Source organism: Doryrhamphus excisus, chromosome 4, assembly GCF_030265055.1.
Source record: "Doryrhamphus excisus isolate RoL2022-K1 chromosome 4, RoL_Dexc_1.0, whole genome shotgun sequence".
Taxonomy (NCBI): Eukaryota; Metazoa; Chordata; class Actinopteri; order Syngnathiformes; family Syngnathidae; genus Doryrhamphus; species Doryrhamphus excisus.
This window is the reverse complement of record NC_080469.1, coordinates 9,729,714-9,746,860: the sequence shown is the minus strand read 5'-3', so window position 1 is coordinate 9,746,860 and position 17,147 is coordinate 9,729,714. Positions and strand designations below refer to the sequence as shown.

At 40.8% G+C, this 17,147-nt stretch overlaps 1 protein-coding gene across 2 annotated transcripts; it reads left to right on the top strand.

The window, feature by feature from the left end:
• Positions 1-366: 366 nt before the first annotated feature.
• On the top strand, positions 367-15,316 carry ssh1a (slingshot protein phosphatase 1a). Of its 2 annotated transcripts, XM_058069927.1 has the most exons (15): positions 367-528; positions 712-749; positions 6,480-6,580; positions 8,071-8,135; positions 8,537-8,658; positions 8,850-8,918; positions 9,059-9,124; positions 9,399-9,593; positions 10,174-10,267; positions 10,660-10,788; positions 10,875-10,921; positions 11,034-11,180; positions 11,779-11,979; positions 12,065-12,764; positions 12,846-15,316. In XM_058069927.1, the coding sequence occupies exons 1-15, from the start codon at positions 478-480 to the stop codon at positions 13,893-13,895; spliced, it is 3,075 nt and encodes a 1,024-aa protein (XP_057925910.1). In that variant the 5' UTR covers positions 367-477; the 3' UTR covers positions 13,896-15,316. The 2 variants fall into 2 exon arrangements, with proteins under 2 accessions (XP_057925910.1, XP_057925911.1); XM_058069928.1 differs by lacking the exons at positions 367-528; positions 712-749; positions 8,537-8,658 and having other exon boundaries at positions 6,527-6,580; positions 12,846-15,313.
• The last annotated feature ends 1,831 nt before the right edge of the window (positions 15,317-17,147 follow it).

Genomic DNA, 17,147 nt, shown 5'->3' with positions numbered 1-17,147 from the left:
GTGTATACTCAATCACCTCAAAAAGACAACATAACAGTATTTTGGCCACAGTGTTCTTAAAACCACACAAAATCACGTGGACTAAACCTTAAATTCCTGATATTAAGCATTTAGGTTACTGCTCTTATGCAGTAGTAGCCATAGTTTTAGCAAGCAGTCCCTGCTTTTATATGACCTAGTTTTACTATTTGACAAGGTGCTGAAGTGGTTGGTGCAGGCCACAGATGGTGAGTGACACGGAATAGTTAAAGCTGCTGCAGCTATGATGTCATCTACTCATGAGGGGTGGGTGCAGTGCTGGAGTACTACTGCAGGAAAAGAGAGCATAAACAGAAATGTAACAGATGCCAATGTTTAGTAGTCCACGTTTACGTTCGTTTCACCCTAAAAGCGAGTTCAAAAGCGTAGGATGACAAAGCTAATATGTTATAATTGAAGATTTATGATTAATATCAGTATTTAGCGAAGGAATCTTTGATGCAGTCCAAGTGTTGCATCAATACAGTGGCAAATCTAACAAGATGTCCAGTGAGTGTATTTTGGTTTTTGCTGTACTTCAGTAGCACACCATAAATATTTGTGGTTGTAGTCCTGTTTAATAAATTACCTGTGTTTTCTGTAGTTCCAGATCAATCAGTAATTAATGACAACATCTAATAACAAAGATAACAAAACAGATGAGTTTGTAAAAATATAATTTTTGTATTGCAGGATTTTGGGAGTGAAGATGAACGGCGGATGAATCAAAGGTAAGATTAGTTGAAGATAAGTAAGGCTGTATCTCACTATTATGTACTTTAGACAATTAATCAGAAGCTTGTTGTTTTGATTAATTGAGTAGTCGGTTAGGCCCAAGAACAGGGGTCGGGAACCTATGTCTAGCAAGCCATATGTGGCTCTTGATGTCTGCGTCTGGCTCTCACACGTTTAACACAATACATTTTTAAAATTTAATTTCAAGTAAAATGTTACAGAAATCACTGTTAAAAAATAATTCAAAATATAAATCATCATCATCATGTATTCTAATCGCACTTGTGTCCATTTCCTATCAGCATTGGCTGTCCTTCCGGTAGTTTCCGGTCAGGTGCCAATACACGATTACAATTGGTTGTGGTATTTTTGCTTAAGAAGACGGCAAAATGAAAGATGAGGATTACCGTACATTTAAACACAAACGGACAGAGGAAGTTCGCTTCGTGGAGAGAGCAGGTTTGGCGTTGTGTCTAATATGCAGTCATAAAATGTAATTGATGAAAGGGTGACATAGAGTGTGTTACTTTGACACACGCCATGTTACATTTGCATCTAACTATCCAGCAGGGACAGTCTGATGCATTTTAATGCATTTATTCTATATTATGTATTCTATTTGGATAAGAGATTAGTTCCTACAAATTGTGACTTTCTGGGTTCAAAAAGCAAAATGAAATCCTAATCCTACACAGGGCAGTTTAAAAGGGAGTTTACTGTTGCACAATGGCACAAAGATTTGTGTATTGAAGAGATTTGCACTCCGCAATGATTTGTTAATATCATACTCCGAAATTGTTGCCAATCTGACAATTAAAATTTAGTTTAGTTCTCAGGCTCCTGATTAGGGCTGCAACTATTTTCTTCATCATTTAATCTGAAGCTTGTTGTTTGGATTAATCGAGTAATCAGTTTGGTACTAGACCAGGGGTCAGAAATGCACAGCTCCGGAGCCGCATTACCGTTCTTGTTGGATATTTCACATTCATGTTCACAAAAACAGTCCCCTGTGAAATGCTGTTGATGGAGCGCGGAGAGTTTATCTGGCTTACAGCCACGCCCATACAAGGAAATCCGCCTCTCTGTGACATCACAAAGGGGCAGTTTTTCCACACCTTTTGAAACCAAGCGTTTTGAGCCATCCCAAACTTCTTTCATAGCTCACTTCCAAATGCATAAACCTCATTATCTGAAAGTTTGGCATTGTTTAACACAAGAATACAACATTCTAACTACATTTATAGGTCAGGAAAGTGAAAAAAGCATAATATGTCCCCTTAAGTCCAGCAACGTTAGCCAGCGGGCCAAAAGGAACAGGCTGTCACTTCACTGTGCTGCAAATTTCTTAAGGTGTCAGCTAGTGAGGTTTCACCAATTTACTATCACATCCCCACTAGTTGGCATTTGTTACACATGCACACTACATGTCTGTTTGTTGCATTCTATTGTTGTAACAGGTAAAAAGAAGAAAGATTAAAACTTTTGAAACTTTATAAACTATATTTTCTGGTTGCCGACCCCTGCCCTAGACGGACCGAATCAATGAACAACACAGTTAGTGTTTGGTCCTGTATCAGAAAAGAGGCAAATTTGATGTGATTGAATATCTTGTTTTCCCTAAAACAAAAAATAATAGGTCTGCTTTCATGGACAACATTTAAAAAATAAATGTTCACATTGGAGAGGTTGAAATCAGGATATTTACATTCATTCATTCATTTTCTACCGCTTATCCTCAGTGGGTCGGGGGGGTGCTTGAGCCTATCCTAGCTGTAGGATATTTAAATTTTAAATAAAAAATGAGCGAATACCAAAATAGTTGTCTTAATTGGATAATCTGTTAATTTAGCTCTGTTCCTGGTCGTAATCATTTGTACGGTAGTTTCTTCATCATGTAAGGTCTGTAAAATGTCTTGGATAGTGGGAAATAGCTTAGGCAGAACATTCATGCCAGCAAGTTGAGAAAATGTGTCGCTGTGTAGTAAACATTTCTGCAATGACTCAAAGCAACACATACAGTGACCTATCTACTCTATGATTCAAGTCCTGTCTTGCCTCAAGATTGCACCCATTGCTGAGATACTCTTGTATCTAAGTAGTACATTTCATGTTTTGTAGGGTGATGGCATATTAAGGATGCCTTATATGTGACGGTATTTCTTTTCAAGACCAGATTGTACTGATCTTGCACAATGCATTGCTAGCAGTTTGTTGATTGACAGCTACATCACTGCCAAGTGGGAGTGTTTGTTAGCTTGCTGTTTGGGCCTGAACTTGATAATGACGACAACCCGAAGGGAATGTTGGGAGGCCAACATAAACATGATGCAGGTGTCAGTGGCACTGAGCCAACTTGTTCATCATGCATGTGGATGACAGTGTGTGTCTGTCATGCCCCTACTGGGGGATAGAAATGATGTTTAATGTTAGCTTCAGAAACTGCAGCATATTCATCTGGCCGATGCGCGTGCATACACACACACACACACACACACACACACGCTCAGAGAAGGGAGGGAGCAACAGAAGGGGTGGAATCTTTCAAGAGTTCAGCTGTGAGCAGCACGGTGAGTCTAGACTGTCAGTCTGTCACTCAATAGACCAGGTCAAGACCTGGACCGAGAGTACTTCCTATGGACATTTTTTCTGAAGGCTGACAAAGAGCAAGTGGCTTGTGGAGTCAACAGGATGCATCTGGTAGTAGAGCCCATTCAGGGGGCTGTGATGAAGATGCTACCTTATTTTGTGAAGGATGGTGTTTTGACCCAGACTGAGATACAACGTATGTGAGTGAATTTAATGATCCTAAACTGCCAATGACCATCACTGACTCATTTGTCACACCAGCAAATATGCAAGATAGGCTCAGTCATGAGATCTTTTTTTATATGAATATTTCTGTCTCTGCTTCATTTTAATTCAATGGTTAAATCTCTCCATCATTTGTACTGCCTGTGTTCTGCTCTGTAGGCCAAAACAGAAAAATGAATGATTAAATTACCTTTACACCTCTGTCACTGTCTAACAGAGTATAACTACATGATGTTGTAATATTGTTCAGGTTTTTGTGGGCTGGTTAGTATGTAAAAAAAGAGTTTAAAAGCACAGGCAAAGCTTGATAAGTACAAACAGTATAAATGGACTAGGCCGTCATCTTACTTGAGAGGTTTTAAGGTTTTAAGAATAAGATTGGATGAATAAGAGTGGAAGGAAAAATCCTATTTTTCACAAACCAGATACTGTATGAGCAAATAGGTTAGATTGCAGCAAATGGAGCAGTCAAGAAAGCATACATACTAGGGATCGACCGATATGTTTTTTTTCGGGCCAAGGCCGATACCAATTTTTTTCTATCACCCTTAGCCGGTGGCGGAGACTGCTTTTGCTCCCTCAATTTACGTGAAAAAATTACAATGATAACAAATATTACAGGTCTCAAGTTTAAACAAACATTTATTGAAATGTAAACACTGAACACAGGTAGGATTCAGCTTTCTTAAACACGCATTTAAACGTCATTATCAACTTTAAAAGGAATAAATATTCAACCATGTGCAAAACATTTCTGTCGTGGTTTAAGTGTTATCTAGCATCAATGTGATGACTGCTTCTCCACAGAGAGAATTTACAATGTACAATGACAATGTATGAGAATATTTTTTTTTCTCAGTCTTTTGTGACCATTGTGTTGACATAGGAAGAATGAGCAGCAGGAATTTATTCACCATACACAGCATGGGGCATCTGTTTGGTCCCCTTTCTGCTCTGGTTATTGCTGCTTTAGCTTGATATTTTTCCATTATTGCCCAACAGTCTTCCCAACACTTGTAAATCTAACACATCAAGGTAAATCCACCACAATGGGACAGAAGCTCTTCTTGGACTCTTGTCCACCCACTTGCCTTGTTTCTGTGAAACTTTTTTTCCTGTGCGGTGTCAAGGGCAGAGGAAATTTCCTCTGAAAAGAAAATTTGTTGTTCTTGTAAAATGGTCTGCTTGGTGCGGACCTGCTCTTCTGCATGTTTGGAAATTAAATGAAAAATGGAAAAGGGACGTGCAGGGCATTCTACTGTGGAGTACCAGTGGATGTTATATGTGGTAACATTGTACAGTGGAACTTTGCTGGGCGATGTATGAATTTTTTTTCGATATTATTTTATTATTTTTTATTATTTTATTATTTTATTTTCGAATTATTTCTGTTAAGCACAAATCAATGCATCGATATTTCATACTGTCAAAGTTTACAGGCAAACAAGTTTTGAATAATTCACACTTCAGCTCAATATGGCAATAAATATCATTACACAATTCATTCTTATTTCTGTTAATTGATTTAACATTGGGGCGGCACGGTGGTTCCCTGCTCGGGCATCTCTGTGTGGAGTTTGCATGTTCTCCCCGTGCATGCGTGGGTTTTCTCCGGGTACTCCGGTTTCCTCCCACATTCCAAAAACATGCTAGGTTAATTGGCGACTCCAAATTGTCCATAGGTATGAATGTGAGTGTGAATGGTTGTTTGTCTATATGTGCCCTGTGATTGGCTGGCGACCAGTCCAGGGTGTACCCCGCCTCTCGCCCGAAGACAGCTGGGATAGGCTCCAGCACCCCCGCGACCCTCGTGAGGAAAAAGCGGTAGAAAATGAATGAATGAGGATTTAACATTGGTGATGTATGCGCATTAGTGATGTAAGTGATTCCCTGAGACAGAAAAAAAAATCAATATTTTTTGTAATCGAGTTATCCGAATTATTAAAATAATCGTCTCTGTCCTACTTTCAACACAACTGCGTCGTGTGTTACAGTGGCTCGGGAGGTAGAGCAAGTCGTTCAGAAGACGAAAGTTGGAGGTTCCTCCATCCCAGACACTGTTGTGTCATTGGGCAAGGCTCGTCATCCATCTTGTTGTGGGCAGCACTGCACACAATAATAATAATGATAAATTAAACAACACTGTGAATGAATGTCAGAGAGGCAATAAGGCAGCCATTTTTCCGTCAGTCAGTCGTTACTACCACCAGTGTGTGTCTGAGGACTGAATGAATGGGTTCACTGTGCCGTGCTTTGGGTACCTTGTAAAAAGGCGCTGCACACTGTAAATCTATTCCATTACTATTATTATTATTATTATTAAGGTGGGAAGAATGAGGGCCATGGCTAAACCTCACACCCCTCTCCTGGCACTTCCCACAGGCACTTACACACACAATGTTGTCCCGCCTCTCTTATGGCTCTCATACTCTCGTTACTCTGCTACCTCCAAAGGCAGAAAATTGCCAGGTCGACTCCATCCCTCCATTCTGTATTGATGCATGGAACAGTGACACACAAAAAAAATACTTTTACAGGGGATACAAGGGGATAATGAGGCTGACCAACATGCTAACCACTCGTCCACCGTGCGGCCCATTATTTGTATAAATGGTTAATTTTCTAAATTTTTCTGAAATCATTGTTTTTGGAGATTGGTGATGTTTTTTTACACAACTCAGTGGTTGACAATCACTGCTATGAGGCCCAAACTATCATGGGATGCTCTTAGATTGGTATATTCTTCAAAAATATACATTAAAAAGCTCTTTCAATAAAATAACGTACAGCAATAGGCAAGGCAAAGCCAAAGTTTGGGAAAGTCTGGTGTATAGCATCATATCTGAAAAGTTATGTAAGGTTTTTGATCTGAAACATTTCATGATCATAATTGATTTATTTTTTCTATTTTCCAGCCTGAGTGAGAGCTTCTTCATGGTGAAGGGTGCTGCACTCTTCCTACAGCAAGGGAGCTCTCAGCAGGGCCAAAAAGTGCATCCTCACCACAAACATGCAGGTGAGAACCACAAGATCGCAATAACTCGGCTGTGTATCCAATTTGTATCCCTAAACAGGGTTCCTGATCTCAGCAATCTGTTTGTTAGACTGATCAAGCTGTACAGTTTTGTCTAATGAAGAAGTGGACTCTTCACTCCCCAACACTGTAGCAAATGTTTTGTAACTGAGGAGACGGGAAAAGAGGATGGCTAACTAATAAGCATGTTTCCGCCATTTAGCGGATCAGGCAGATCCCTCCATCCTGTGCACAGTAGCACAGAAGAGACAAGTTGTGTTGAAATTAATAGGGTTTTATTGTTTGTTTGTCCTATGAATTAGCCGTGTCTATGAGATGTTAGTTAATAAAGGTAATCAATTTTGAACTGAACAATCTGTTCAGTCCCATGAATATAATGTGAGCAGATTCTAAAAAAAGAAAGGGCTAAATCTTTCTGTCAAAAATTAATTTTGGAGGGCCGCCACTGCTGTCGGTGCAGGTTTGTCCATTGTACCTTGTCAGATATACACTAAAATATATGGCTGTGCAAACAATGTGGGACTTGGCAGTCACAATGGCCTGCTGGGAAAGACAGACTCTGAATGCTGCAAATGTTTGGAAAGGTTATTCATCTTGAAGGGAATGGGAAAATTCCTTCTAATGGATGCTTATCGTAGTACTTACTTTTGGAGTTGGTCTTGTTGCATGAAAGTCCAAATTCTCAGTCAAAGTGCTCATTCAGCTTGTCTGAACCATTCACATAAACAGCAGACACATGATACATAGTTCTTTTGATTTTTCTGCTTATGTGTTGGACTGTGACTGGTCAAAGCTGTTATTGTACAGGCCCCATGCCAACTTTGCTGCCGTCAAGCCATGTGAACTAAGGCCATGAATTCCCTTTCACGCACAACTGTCTGATCCACTTGAATTCATATAAAACATGCTTCAAAAGGCTACACCAGATCATAATCAAAAACATATTGTCTGTATAGTTGTGTTTGTCATATTTAATCAATATTGGCACAGAACTTGGAAAGAATTTCCAGATTTTCAGTACAGTATGTAACAGCGTCTTGACAAATCAAGGAAAATATCAACTTATATATTTATGCACCACATTTAACATTGTACAAGATTCATGCATTGTAATAATGCTGCTTGACATCATTGATGCAACATATTTATGTTTGTCAGCATATCTTGTTTTACATGATTATTTTGGGACCTGATGCTAGAACTGACCAGTTGCATTATTCGTCATCAAACTGCCATGGCCATTGTTTGACGGTAAAGGCTGGAATTAAACCTGTCTTGGCTGTCATGGTTTGGTTACTGGTTGTAACATACAAACAACAAAGCTAGCTTACCACAACTGCCGCCTCTCATTGCTCATTGCCATTGCTGCCACTGACATGGAACGATTAAACAAATGGTTTGCTTATTGTGGTTATTGCAGCTCATGTTACTCTGTTCCTGTAAGAGAACTTATTTCTGATCTTACTTAACAGGGGACCTACCTCAACACCTGCAGGTGATGATAAACATTCTTCGTTCAGAGGACCGGATCAAACTGGTGAGGAACATGAGTGTATCAACACACGCATAAAAACAAAAAAAAACACACACACACACACACACATGGCAGTGACTAATGTAGCGCAGTGTAGTCTTTAGAACGCTATTTATTGTGTGCTAAATACACTCTACCTGTTCACTGTAATTACCACTTGTGACAGCAAGTTTGAACACATTTAGGAGAGCCTGGCCACATGTTTTCCACCGTGTGTGTCAGGAAGTTAATTCATTCTATCATTCATTACTCAATGACAAATAACTGGCAACTTTATAAACTGATATTGCATGCAATTTGATGTGTCAGCTCTAAAAATAAAGGGGGTGAGCTTTCACCACCATGGCATAAATTTAACTACAACATCACTTTGAAATGAATGCACATTGTGTGTCCCCGAGTAGGCGGTGCGGCTGGAGAGTGCGTGGTTAGATCGTGTGCGATACATGGTAGTTTTATACACCAGTGGACGGCAGGACACAGAGGAGAACATCCTACTGGGAATCGACTTTACTAACAAAGACTGGTGAGATGATCACTGTAGAACGTGCCATATTGAATAACACTTATAAAGCGTGGGGTTTTTTGTTTTTACTTTGAGCTTGTTTCCCTCCAATTGCTGTTTGTTCACAGTCATCTTTTTCTTTTCTATTGATCTATTTATTTTGCTAAAGTAGCAAAAATAAATTATTAATGTAATTCCCTTTGTTCTGTTAGCAAAAGCTGTTCGATTGGCATGGTGCTGCCTCTGTGGAGTGACACTAAAATACATCTGGATGGAGATGGGTACGTTTCCCCTCTGTGTGATTGTAGAGCATGAGCATAGAGTCCACAGATGATATATTTGTTCATGTGCCAGTAATTGTCCCCTATACTGCATGACGCTCCATCTTGGAGAGTGATCATCTGTTTTGTTTGCACCTCAGGGGCTTTACTGTCAACACGGCAGGGCGCACTCATGTCTTCAAACCTGTGTCAGTGCAGGCTATGTGGTGAGTAATCTGCGGTGCCAAAGTGGCGATCGTCAGCAGTATATGTTCCATGAAACAGCACAACAAATCTCCTTATTGCATGTGACAACACTTTGGGCCACTCTGTGGCTGATGAGGCTGCTTGAGACTGGGGCTAGTGCAGTCTGCCCCCTGCTGGTACTGAGATGTGCATGCTGTGCTGTGCACATAATACATTTGTCTGACAGTTTAACCAGTATGGCTGAGTTGTTTGACTGTCGGTCGGTTTTCATTTTTTTCGACCACTGTAAACCAGGTCCGCGCTCCAGGTGCTGCACAAGGCATGTGAGGTGTCCCGCAGATACAACTACTTCCCGGGGGGTATGGCTCTCATTTGGATGGGATACTATGAAAGCTGCATTGCTTCAGAACAGAGCTGCATCAATGAATGGAACACCATGAAGGACTTGGAGTCCACACGTCCAGACTCTCCTACAATGTTTGTCGACAAGTGAGTCATGATAAAATTAGGACGATGATGGTGTGTCAAGGCGATTCTGTACAGGTGCCACAATATAAGTATCCGCATCGAACTGTTCGATACAGTGGTCTCGATATCACTAAGAAATGAAAGATATTGTTAAAGGGGACCTATTATGCTTTTTCCACGTTTCTGACCTATAAATGTTGTATTAAACATATTCCATATGGGGTTGGAATTGCATGGGTGTCTACATCTTCCTTAATCACAAGCACAGATATTACAGTTTGGTGAAAATTTTGTAGCAATGTGTGCAGAGGCTGACACCCCATTAGAACATTTCCAATAAATAAATGTGCTTTACAATTCGAGACAAGTGTATTTCATTATATGGCTTAAAGGGGGCCTATTATGCTTTTTCCACTTTTCTGACCTATAAATGTAGTTATAATGTTGTATTCTCATGTTTTTGTATCAAAAAGATGAACTGTGACACAAAATTATTGACCGTAACCAAACAGTGAATTTTTCTCACTTTTAAACAAATAGAAAATGTTCATCATGTTATTTTATAAATTACCTCCTCCTTACATGAAATGTAATTCCACAGGCCTTCAGAGAGGGAAAGGACAGAGTGCCTTATTAAAGCCAAACTCCGCAGCATCATGACATGCCAGGATCTTGAGAATGTCACATGCAAACAGGTAATTGACTTTCATAGAATTAAAATGTGTTTTAATTTATTAGAACTACTTCTACCCGTTTCGTCCTTCTTTATGACTACATTACTGGAAATTTTAAAATAGTCTTATTTTGACAAATATTGTCTGCTCACTTTACTGTTTGCTGAGCCGTACTTTTCCTTTTACAAGTATTATCATGTCTTGAGGTGGGCCAATAATTACAGACCTTGTTAGGCAAGTAAACATTATCATACACTTTTCAAATTGACTACAGAGTATCACATTCCTTATTATTCGAGCAGCTACAAATGAATCTACACAAACATTTATGTAGTGAAGCTGTGATAAAAACTCCCCTGGGACTCTTCACAAGATGAACACTGTGTTGCTCTTTTGATAATGTGTTTTCCCAGATTCGCACGGAGTTGGAGCAGCACATGAGCTGCAACCTGAAGGAGTTCAAAGAGTTCATCGACAACGAGATGCTATTGATTTTGGGCCAGATGGACAAAGCAACACTCATCTTTGACCACGTCTATCTGGTAGGACAGTTGGTGCTGAATTGCCAAACCATCTAAAAGCATAACAATATGTGAGCTTCACCAGTATGTTTCTTCTTTCTTTGTAGGGCTCTGAATGGAATGCCTCCAATTTGGAAGAACTGCAAGACACAGGGTGATTTATTTGATGTTGTAGAGGGGCTGTGAAAGTCCACACAGGCAAAACATACTTTGTGATCTGAGCAAGAAAGAATGTTGGGGAATTACCTTTATCTCGCTTTCCACAGGGTGGGCTATATCCTCAATGTTACCAGGGAGATAGACAACTTCTTTCCAGGCACATTCAGTTATCACAACATACGTGTGTATGATGAAGAGGCCACTGACCTGCTGGCTCATTGGAACGATACGTACAACTTCATAGTTAAAGCAAAGTAAGTCCCGGTGGAACAGAAAACAGCTTGCCCATTTACAATGTACTGTAATCACTTCATTCAGACATGTTGTTTTCACAAGAGAGATGGTCGTTGTGTGCAGTGTACAAAAACTTGCTCTACACATTTGTCAATTTTACAAATATTGGCTATAACAGTTTCCCTGTTCATGTTGTTGGTTGATTTCTTAATTTATTTTACAGGGCATCCGTGGGGTCTTTAAAAGTATAAAATCTTGTAAATGTCATGAAAGCAGAAATTTCAGTCTTAATTTTTTACGGAAAGCTGCACTTTTTTCCCTTCATGTCTTTTGTACTTTTTTGACAGTATAAATAAGAAACGGGTCTTGATTGTATTCATTATGTTCTTTAAAAAAGTCTTAAATTTGATTTGCTGAAATCTGCAGAGACCCTGTTCTTAACTTCATCTTAATTTTATTTTAATAAATTTTTTTAGTACATTTTATCAATTAATTGAAATCGACCATAATGCTGAGTCTTGACCATGTGTACTTATTCATGTTTCCATTTGATTGGTGAATGTATACAATCAAGTGGATCACGTTTCCTGATGGTAACTTTAATCTTCTCCCCTACAGAAAGAACCACTCCAAGTGTCTAGTGCACTGTAAGATGGGTGTCAGCCGATCTGCTTCCACAGTCATTGCTTATGCTATGAAAGAGTATAGCTGGTCACTAGAGAAGGCATACAACTTTGTCAAGGAAAAGAGGAGCATCACACGACCTAATCCGAGTTTCATGCGACAGCTGGCAGAGTACGAGGGCATCCTTGATGCGAGGTATAGTGCGTTTCTTGACATGTGCCTGTAGTGTTCTGAACTTCTGAACTCAGATTTGAACGTTTATTTTTGTCTATATATTCAGCAAACAGCGGCATAACAAGCTATGGCATCCGGACGCAGACTGTGAGATGGCAGAAGGCCAGCAGAGCTTAGCCCAATGCTGTGGGGATGAAGAGGCAAACCACCTCACCCCAGAGCCAGGGATGTCTCCCTGCTGTGAAGATGCGCTGCCTGATAAAGGTGCAATGTGCCCCTCCCCTTGCCGAAAAGTGGCACTGGAAATCGACCCTGCCTACAACAATTATTATTTCCGCCGGCTCTCTGACTCTGCCCTAGACAGCGAGCCCTCAACACCTGTGCGTGGGCCTCCTCTCCTGGGTATGGACAAGGTCTTTATCGAAATTGAGGATGTTGAGCGAGATGCTCTTCTGGATGATGAAGCATTTGATGGCCATGAAGGTCTGGGGCTTTTACCTTTTGGGTCTACAACAGAGGGCACTGCAGCCCAAACATGCAGCCGTGGCCCAGAGCCCCTGGAGGAGCTGCGATTGCGGCTAGAATTTAGCACTGTAGAGGAAGAAGATGAGGAAGATGTGCAAAAAGAGGAGGCAGAAATGGAGGTACTAATGCAGCCAGATGATGGAGGAGGTGGGAATGGAGGTGCAGAGGAAAGCCAAGATGTGGAGGTAGAAGGGGATGCAGAGGTTAACAGCATGGACCTGGCCACCCTGAATGAGAATTCCAACAATAACAACTGTTTGAGCTCACAAGAGAACTTCAATGTAAGTTTGTATTTACTGGAATTTAGGCTTTGTATTGTCGTATGTTGTACTGACATTCCAAACTTTTTTTTTTTTTTATAGGGAAAAGCCACTCCTGTTGAAGCCGTCGTGTCTTTATTAAAGGATGTTTCTCCAACTTCCACTTCAAATCCTTGCCTTAAGCCCAGTCCTCCTCATCTCCCAAGTGCTCCATCTCTGCTATCACAGATCTCTTCTGAAGACCTTCAATGTTCTGTTGAACTTCTGTCTCTACCTGACCGTGCCAACTTTGCTTCCCTTTGTTCTACAGTTGGCCATATGGCACCACAGCAGCCAGCGGACTCTCTTCATGTTGGAGGAGTCGGTGACTGCGGTGATATGTTGCATGCAAGCATAGAGACTGAGAGAGGGAAATCTGTAGGTTCTTCAGAGGCTCTCCCTGAGCTCATGACAATGGAGTCAGACAAAGACACACCTGCAATGGCGTGCTACCAGCAAAAGGAGACCCTAATGGAGCTGCAGAGGTCAGGTGTAGTGCGCCGCCACACAGAGAGACTAGAGAGACTTTCGGGTTTGACCCAGGAAAGCCTGCACTCCCTGAAGCCTTTGCATGCTTGCCAAATGCAGAAGACGTGTAACTCAGAGGAGGAAGAAGAGGTTGGCTTTACTATGGATTTTATGAAATCGTCTACGCCTTGCCAAGTACGGTTAGAGCCCCTGGTGGTTCCATTGACCAATGAAGCCTTGTTTGGTGTGGTGGGGTCAGGGATACTCACCCCCACCACCTCACCTCACGGCTCCACTCTGACACGCAGCTCCAGCAGTGACAGTCTCCGAAGTGTAAGAGGAAAGCCTGGCCTCGTGCGTCAGAGAGCGCAGGAGATTGAGACACGAATGCGTCTGGCGGGCCTCACCGTGCCGTCTAGACTCAAACGGTCCAACTCACTAGCCAAGTTGGGCAGCCTCAATCTCTCCTCCGAAGACCTGTGCTCCGCCTGCTCCTCAGATGCAGGAACATTACTGCTCCTATCACTGTCTCCAGAGCCAGACCAAGGCCAGGAATGGGAGCCCTCTACCTTCTCTGTTCAAAGCCGGCCCTGTAAGGACCTGCACACTCCAGAGAGAGGTCTAACAGAGGAGCACAGAAGCTGACAAACCCAGTGGAGCTTGGTGGTACTCCAGCTCACTTTCATCTCTCACCCTGTAGATCTGTAGAGAGGTACAGATAGAGGAAAGAAAAAGTTGAGTTTAAGATGGTAAGAATAGGTAACTGTCATATGAAGCATTCGCTTATTTTGCCACATTGTTAATCTGCATTTGACACTAGATTCATATTGCTGTGTCTGACAAGTAAAGCCATCAGTGGTTTGGATAAACAAGTGCCTTATGTTTGAGACCAGAGGCACAAAGTTTGGGGCAGAATGACAAAAGGATGAGAGGAGAGCCTTTAATGCACAGCCCCAAGTACCTTGTATGTACTGAAATATGGTATGGTGTGGTATCCCTCAGCACTTTTATTTTTATTTTTTAACCAGTCTGGTACAATGTAGTATCGTGTAGTATCGATAAACCTGATCTTTTTGTGTCAGAGAGCGTAGTTGTGAAAGTGTTAATAATAATTGTAGTTTACTATACTTGATTTTGTTTTAGATGCCATAGGCCTTCGTGTTGAATTCATGGAGAGCCAATTATCAGATGAGCATCAGGTTCGCTGAAGTTGAGACATGGCTACATTTGAGCTAGAGTGTGTGAATGGAATGGAAAGTGGAGAGTGGCTTTTCACTGTTTTCAACAAACATCAGAATACTTTCTGATTATGTTGTTCCTTTGCACTGCTTTTTTATTGTGTATATTGGTACACAACAAGCTATCTTCCAAAATAATGTTATCAACCTCATTCCTTCAGTGATCTTGGGAGAGCGGTCATGCTGTGTGGCTTGAAATCATAAACACATCAAGGATTTCACATCATTTTATATATCATTTCTAGGAGGTCATCCTTGAGGATTGCCAACATTAAAGTCATATTTAAATGTGAAAAACCAAAGCTATGGCTGTCTCATCAAACTGTACAGTGTAAGCCTCATGTCAATCATGTATGTATTTAAATGCTGTCACCTTGTTTTGCACATTTGGGAGAGACGGAAAATACTTTAGGGAGTTGTTGGGCTTATTGCTGTTAGGCTTTTATGCTCATATCCAGTTTTTTAAACTATGATCACAATAGGTTACATCATATTTTTTGGTAATGTTTTTTTCAATACTCACATATGCAGTAATTTTTGTACTGTACATTGCTGTAATTTGAATGCATATTGCACTTTTTATGTTAACTATTGTACTGTATGTGTTATGGAAATAAACATGTTTTTTTCATGATGTACTGTGACTTATATAATTGTGAGCATTGTAAGTACTATCAGAATTGAACACGTACTGCAGCCTTCAGGAAAGTAAGGAACAACCAAGGAAGGAGGATTACTTTACATGCTCTAACACAACAACACCACAGCTGTTGGCTTTAGGATCTTTCTAAATGGGAAAAGTGCCATCAACCTTATTAAATGTCTGGCCAGTGCACTGACTTTGATGATGTACGTGTGTGTTTGTTACATCATTACATCATCGTGTTGTCATCTGTGTGCTTTGGCAGGAGAGCTTTATTCCGAACAGCCAGGTTATATAACATTTAGCCTCCCCACCCCGTTTGCATGACATCAATGAATGACTTACGTTACACGCTCTTGTTGCTCCTGCACCGTATGACCGTGCGTGTCTTTCTAGTGAATAATAGGCCTGTGTACAATAAAGCATGTGATGTGTGGAAAGAGCAAAGATGTTATTTTGTAGTATTGTGTGTGTGACAGCGGAATAAAATATCTCCACATTGTCATGCATAGTAAGATTGTTTCCAGACAAGCTTTTTAACATGAAGGAAACACTCAAAATACAGGCACAATTTCAAGAAATAACCAAAGGTCAAGGTCACTCTTAACACACACACTCATGCAAAGTTGCTTTATTAATCTCCAAAGAGAAATTCACATTCACACAAGTTGTGAATCCATTTTCCTCCGCTTATCCGGGTCACGGGGGAAGCAGTCTCAGTAGGGAAACCCAGACTTCCCGGTCCCCGGCCACCTCCTCCAGCTCCACCGCCAAATCTGGTTCTTGGGACAAATTGTTTCCATCCATCCATTTTCTGTGCCGCTTTTCCTCACTATAGGGTTGTAGGGGTGTACTGGAGCCTATCACAGCTGACTTCCAGGGTGTACCCCGCCTTTTGCCCAAAGTCAGCTGGGATAGGCTCCAGCATACCCCCATGTCATAGTTAGGACAAGCAGCATAGAAAATGGATGGATCTCCCAAGCTTTTAGCAATTTTATGTTTCATTTTCAAAATACTACTCTAGAAATTAAACTTGGATATAATTAAAAGTAGTCAGTGTACAGCTTGAATAGCAGTATATATTTACTATCCACTGAAAATAAGTCAACACGCAGCCACTATTGTCTTAATAGCTGGCAACAAAATGTGAATATCGAGTGTGAGCACCACTGTTATCTAGCACTGCCTTGATTCTCTTGGGCATTGAATTCACAAGATCTGTACAGATTATTAATGAAATCAGATTTCACTCCTCCATGATGGCAGTAACAATTACTATAGCGCCATCCAGTGGTCGTAATTAGAACGAAAAATGCATCTTTTTTATACTTAAATATATACTTTATACATAAAAAAAACCCCATCTGCAGGCCTGGTTCGGCCCACGGGCCTTATGTTTGACACCCCTGTGCTAACTACTCGTCCACCGAGTGGCACCTTCCCAGTATCTGCAGCACTTATTCAGCTTCAGACCATAATGCTACCACACTATGCTTGACTGCAGGCCAGACACAATTATCTTGCTACTGGTTGTGGGTCCCCCTCATCGTTTTCTAATTCCTGGCTTTGACTACTGCTTTTGTTTTATTATCTTCTATTATCCAAGTATGTGTCCTGTTTGGGAAGTCACTACAGATACGTAATAAAAAAAATGAAGAGGATGACTTCCCATGCACTCCTGGACCAACTGGGGTGACTGAAATTAGCTATTCCAGACACGAACCTTTTTCCAAACTCTCTGTGAAGCATAACAATGCACGGTACAATGACTCTGGTATGCAAACAGTAGAATAAAGCCAACAGAATAAACTCAGGCATACCTCATACTCGCATATTTTCTGGGCTCTTATTCACTCTCTATTAGGTCCATCATCTCATTCATGACATTTGTTTTGAGACAAACTAAAAACTATTTAGGGCTGGGTGATATGTAGACATTATTATTATATCTATATTTATTTTAAGCATATCGTTCATATTGATGTAGGCAAGGCAAGTTTATTTATAGAGCACATA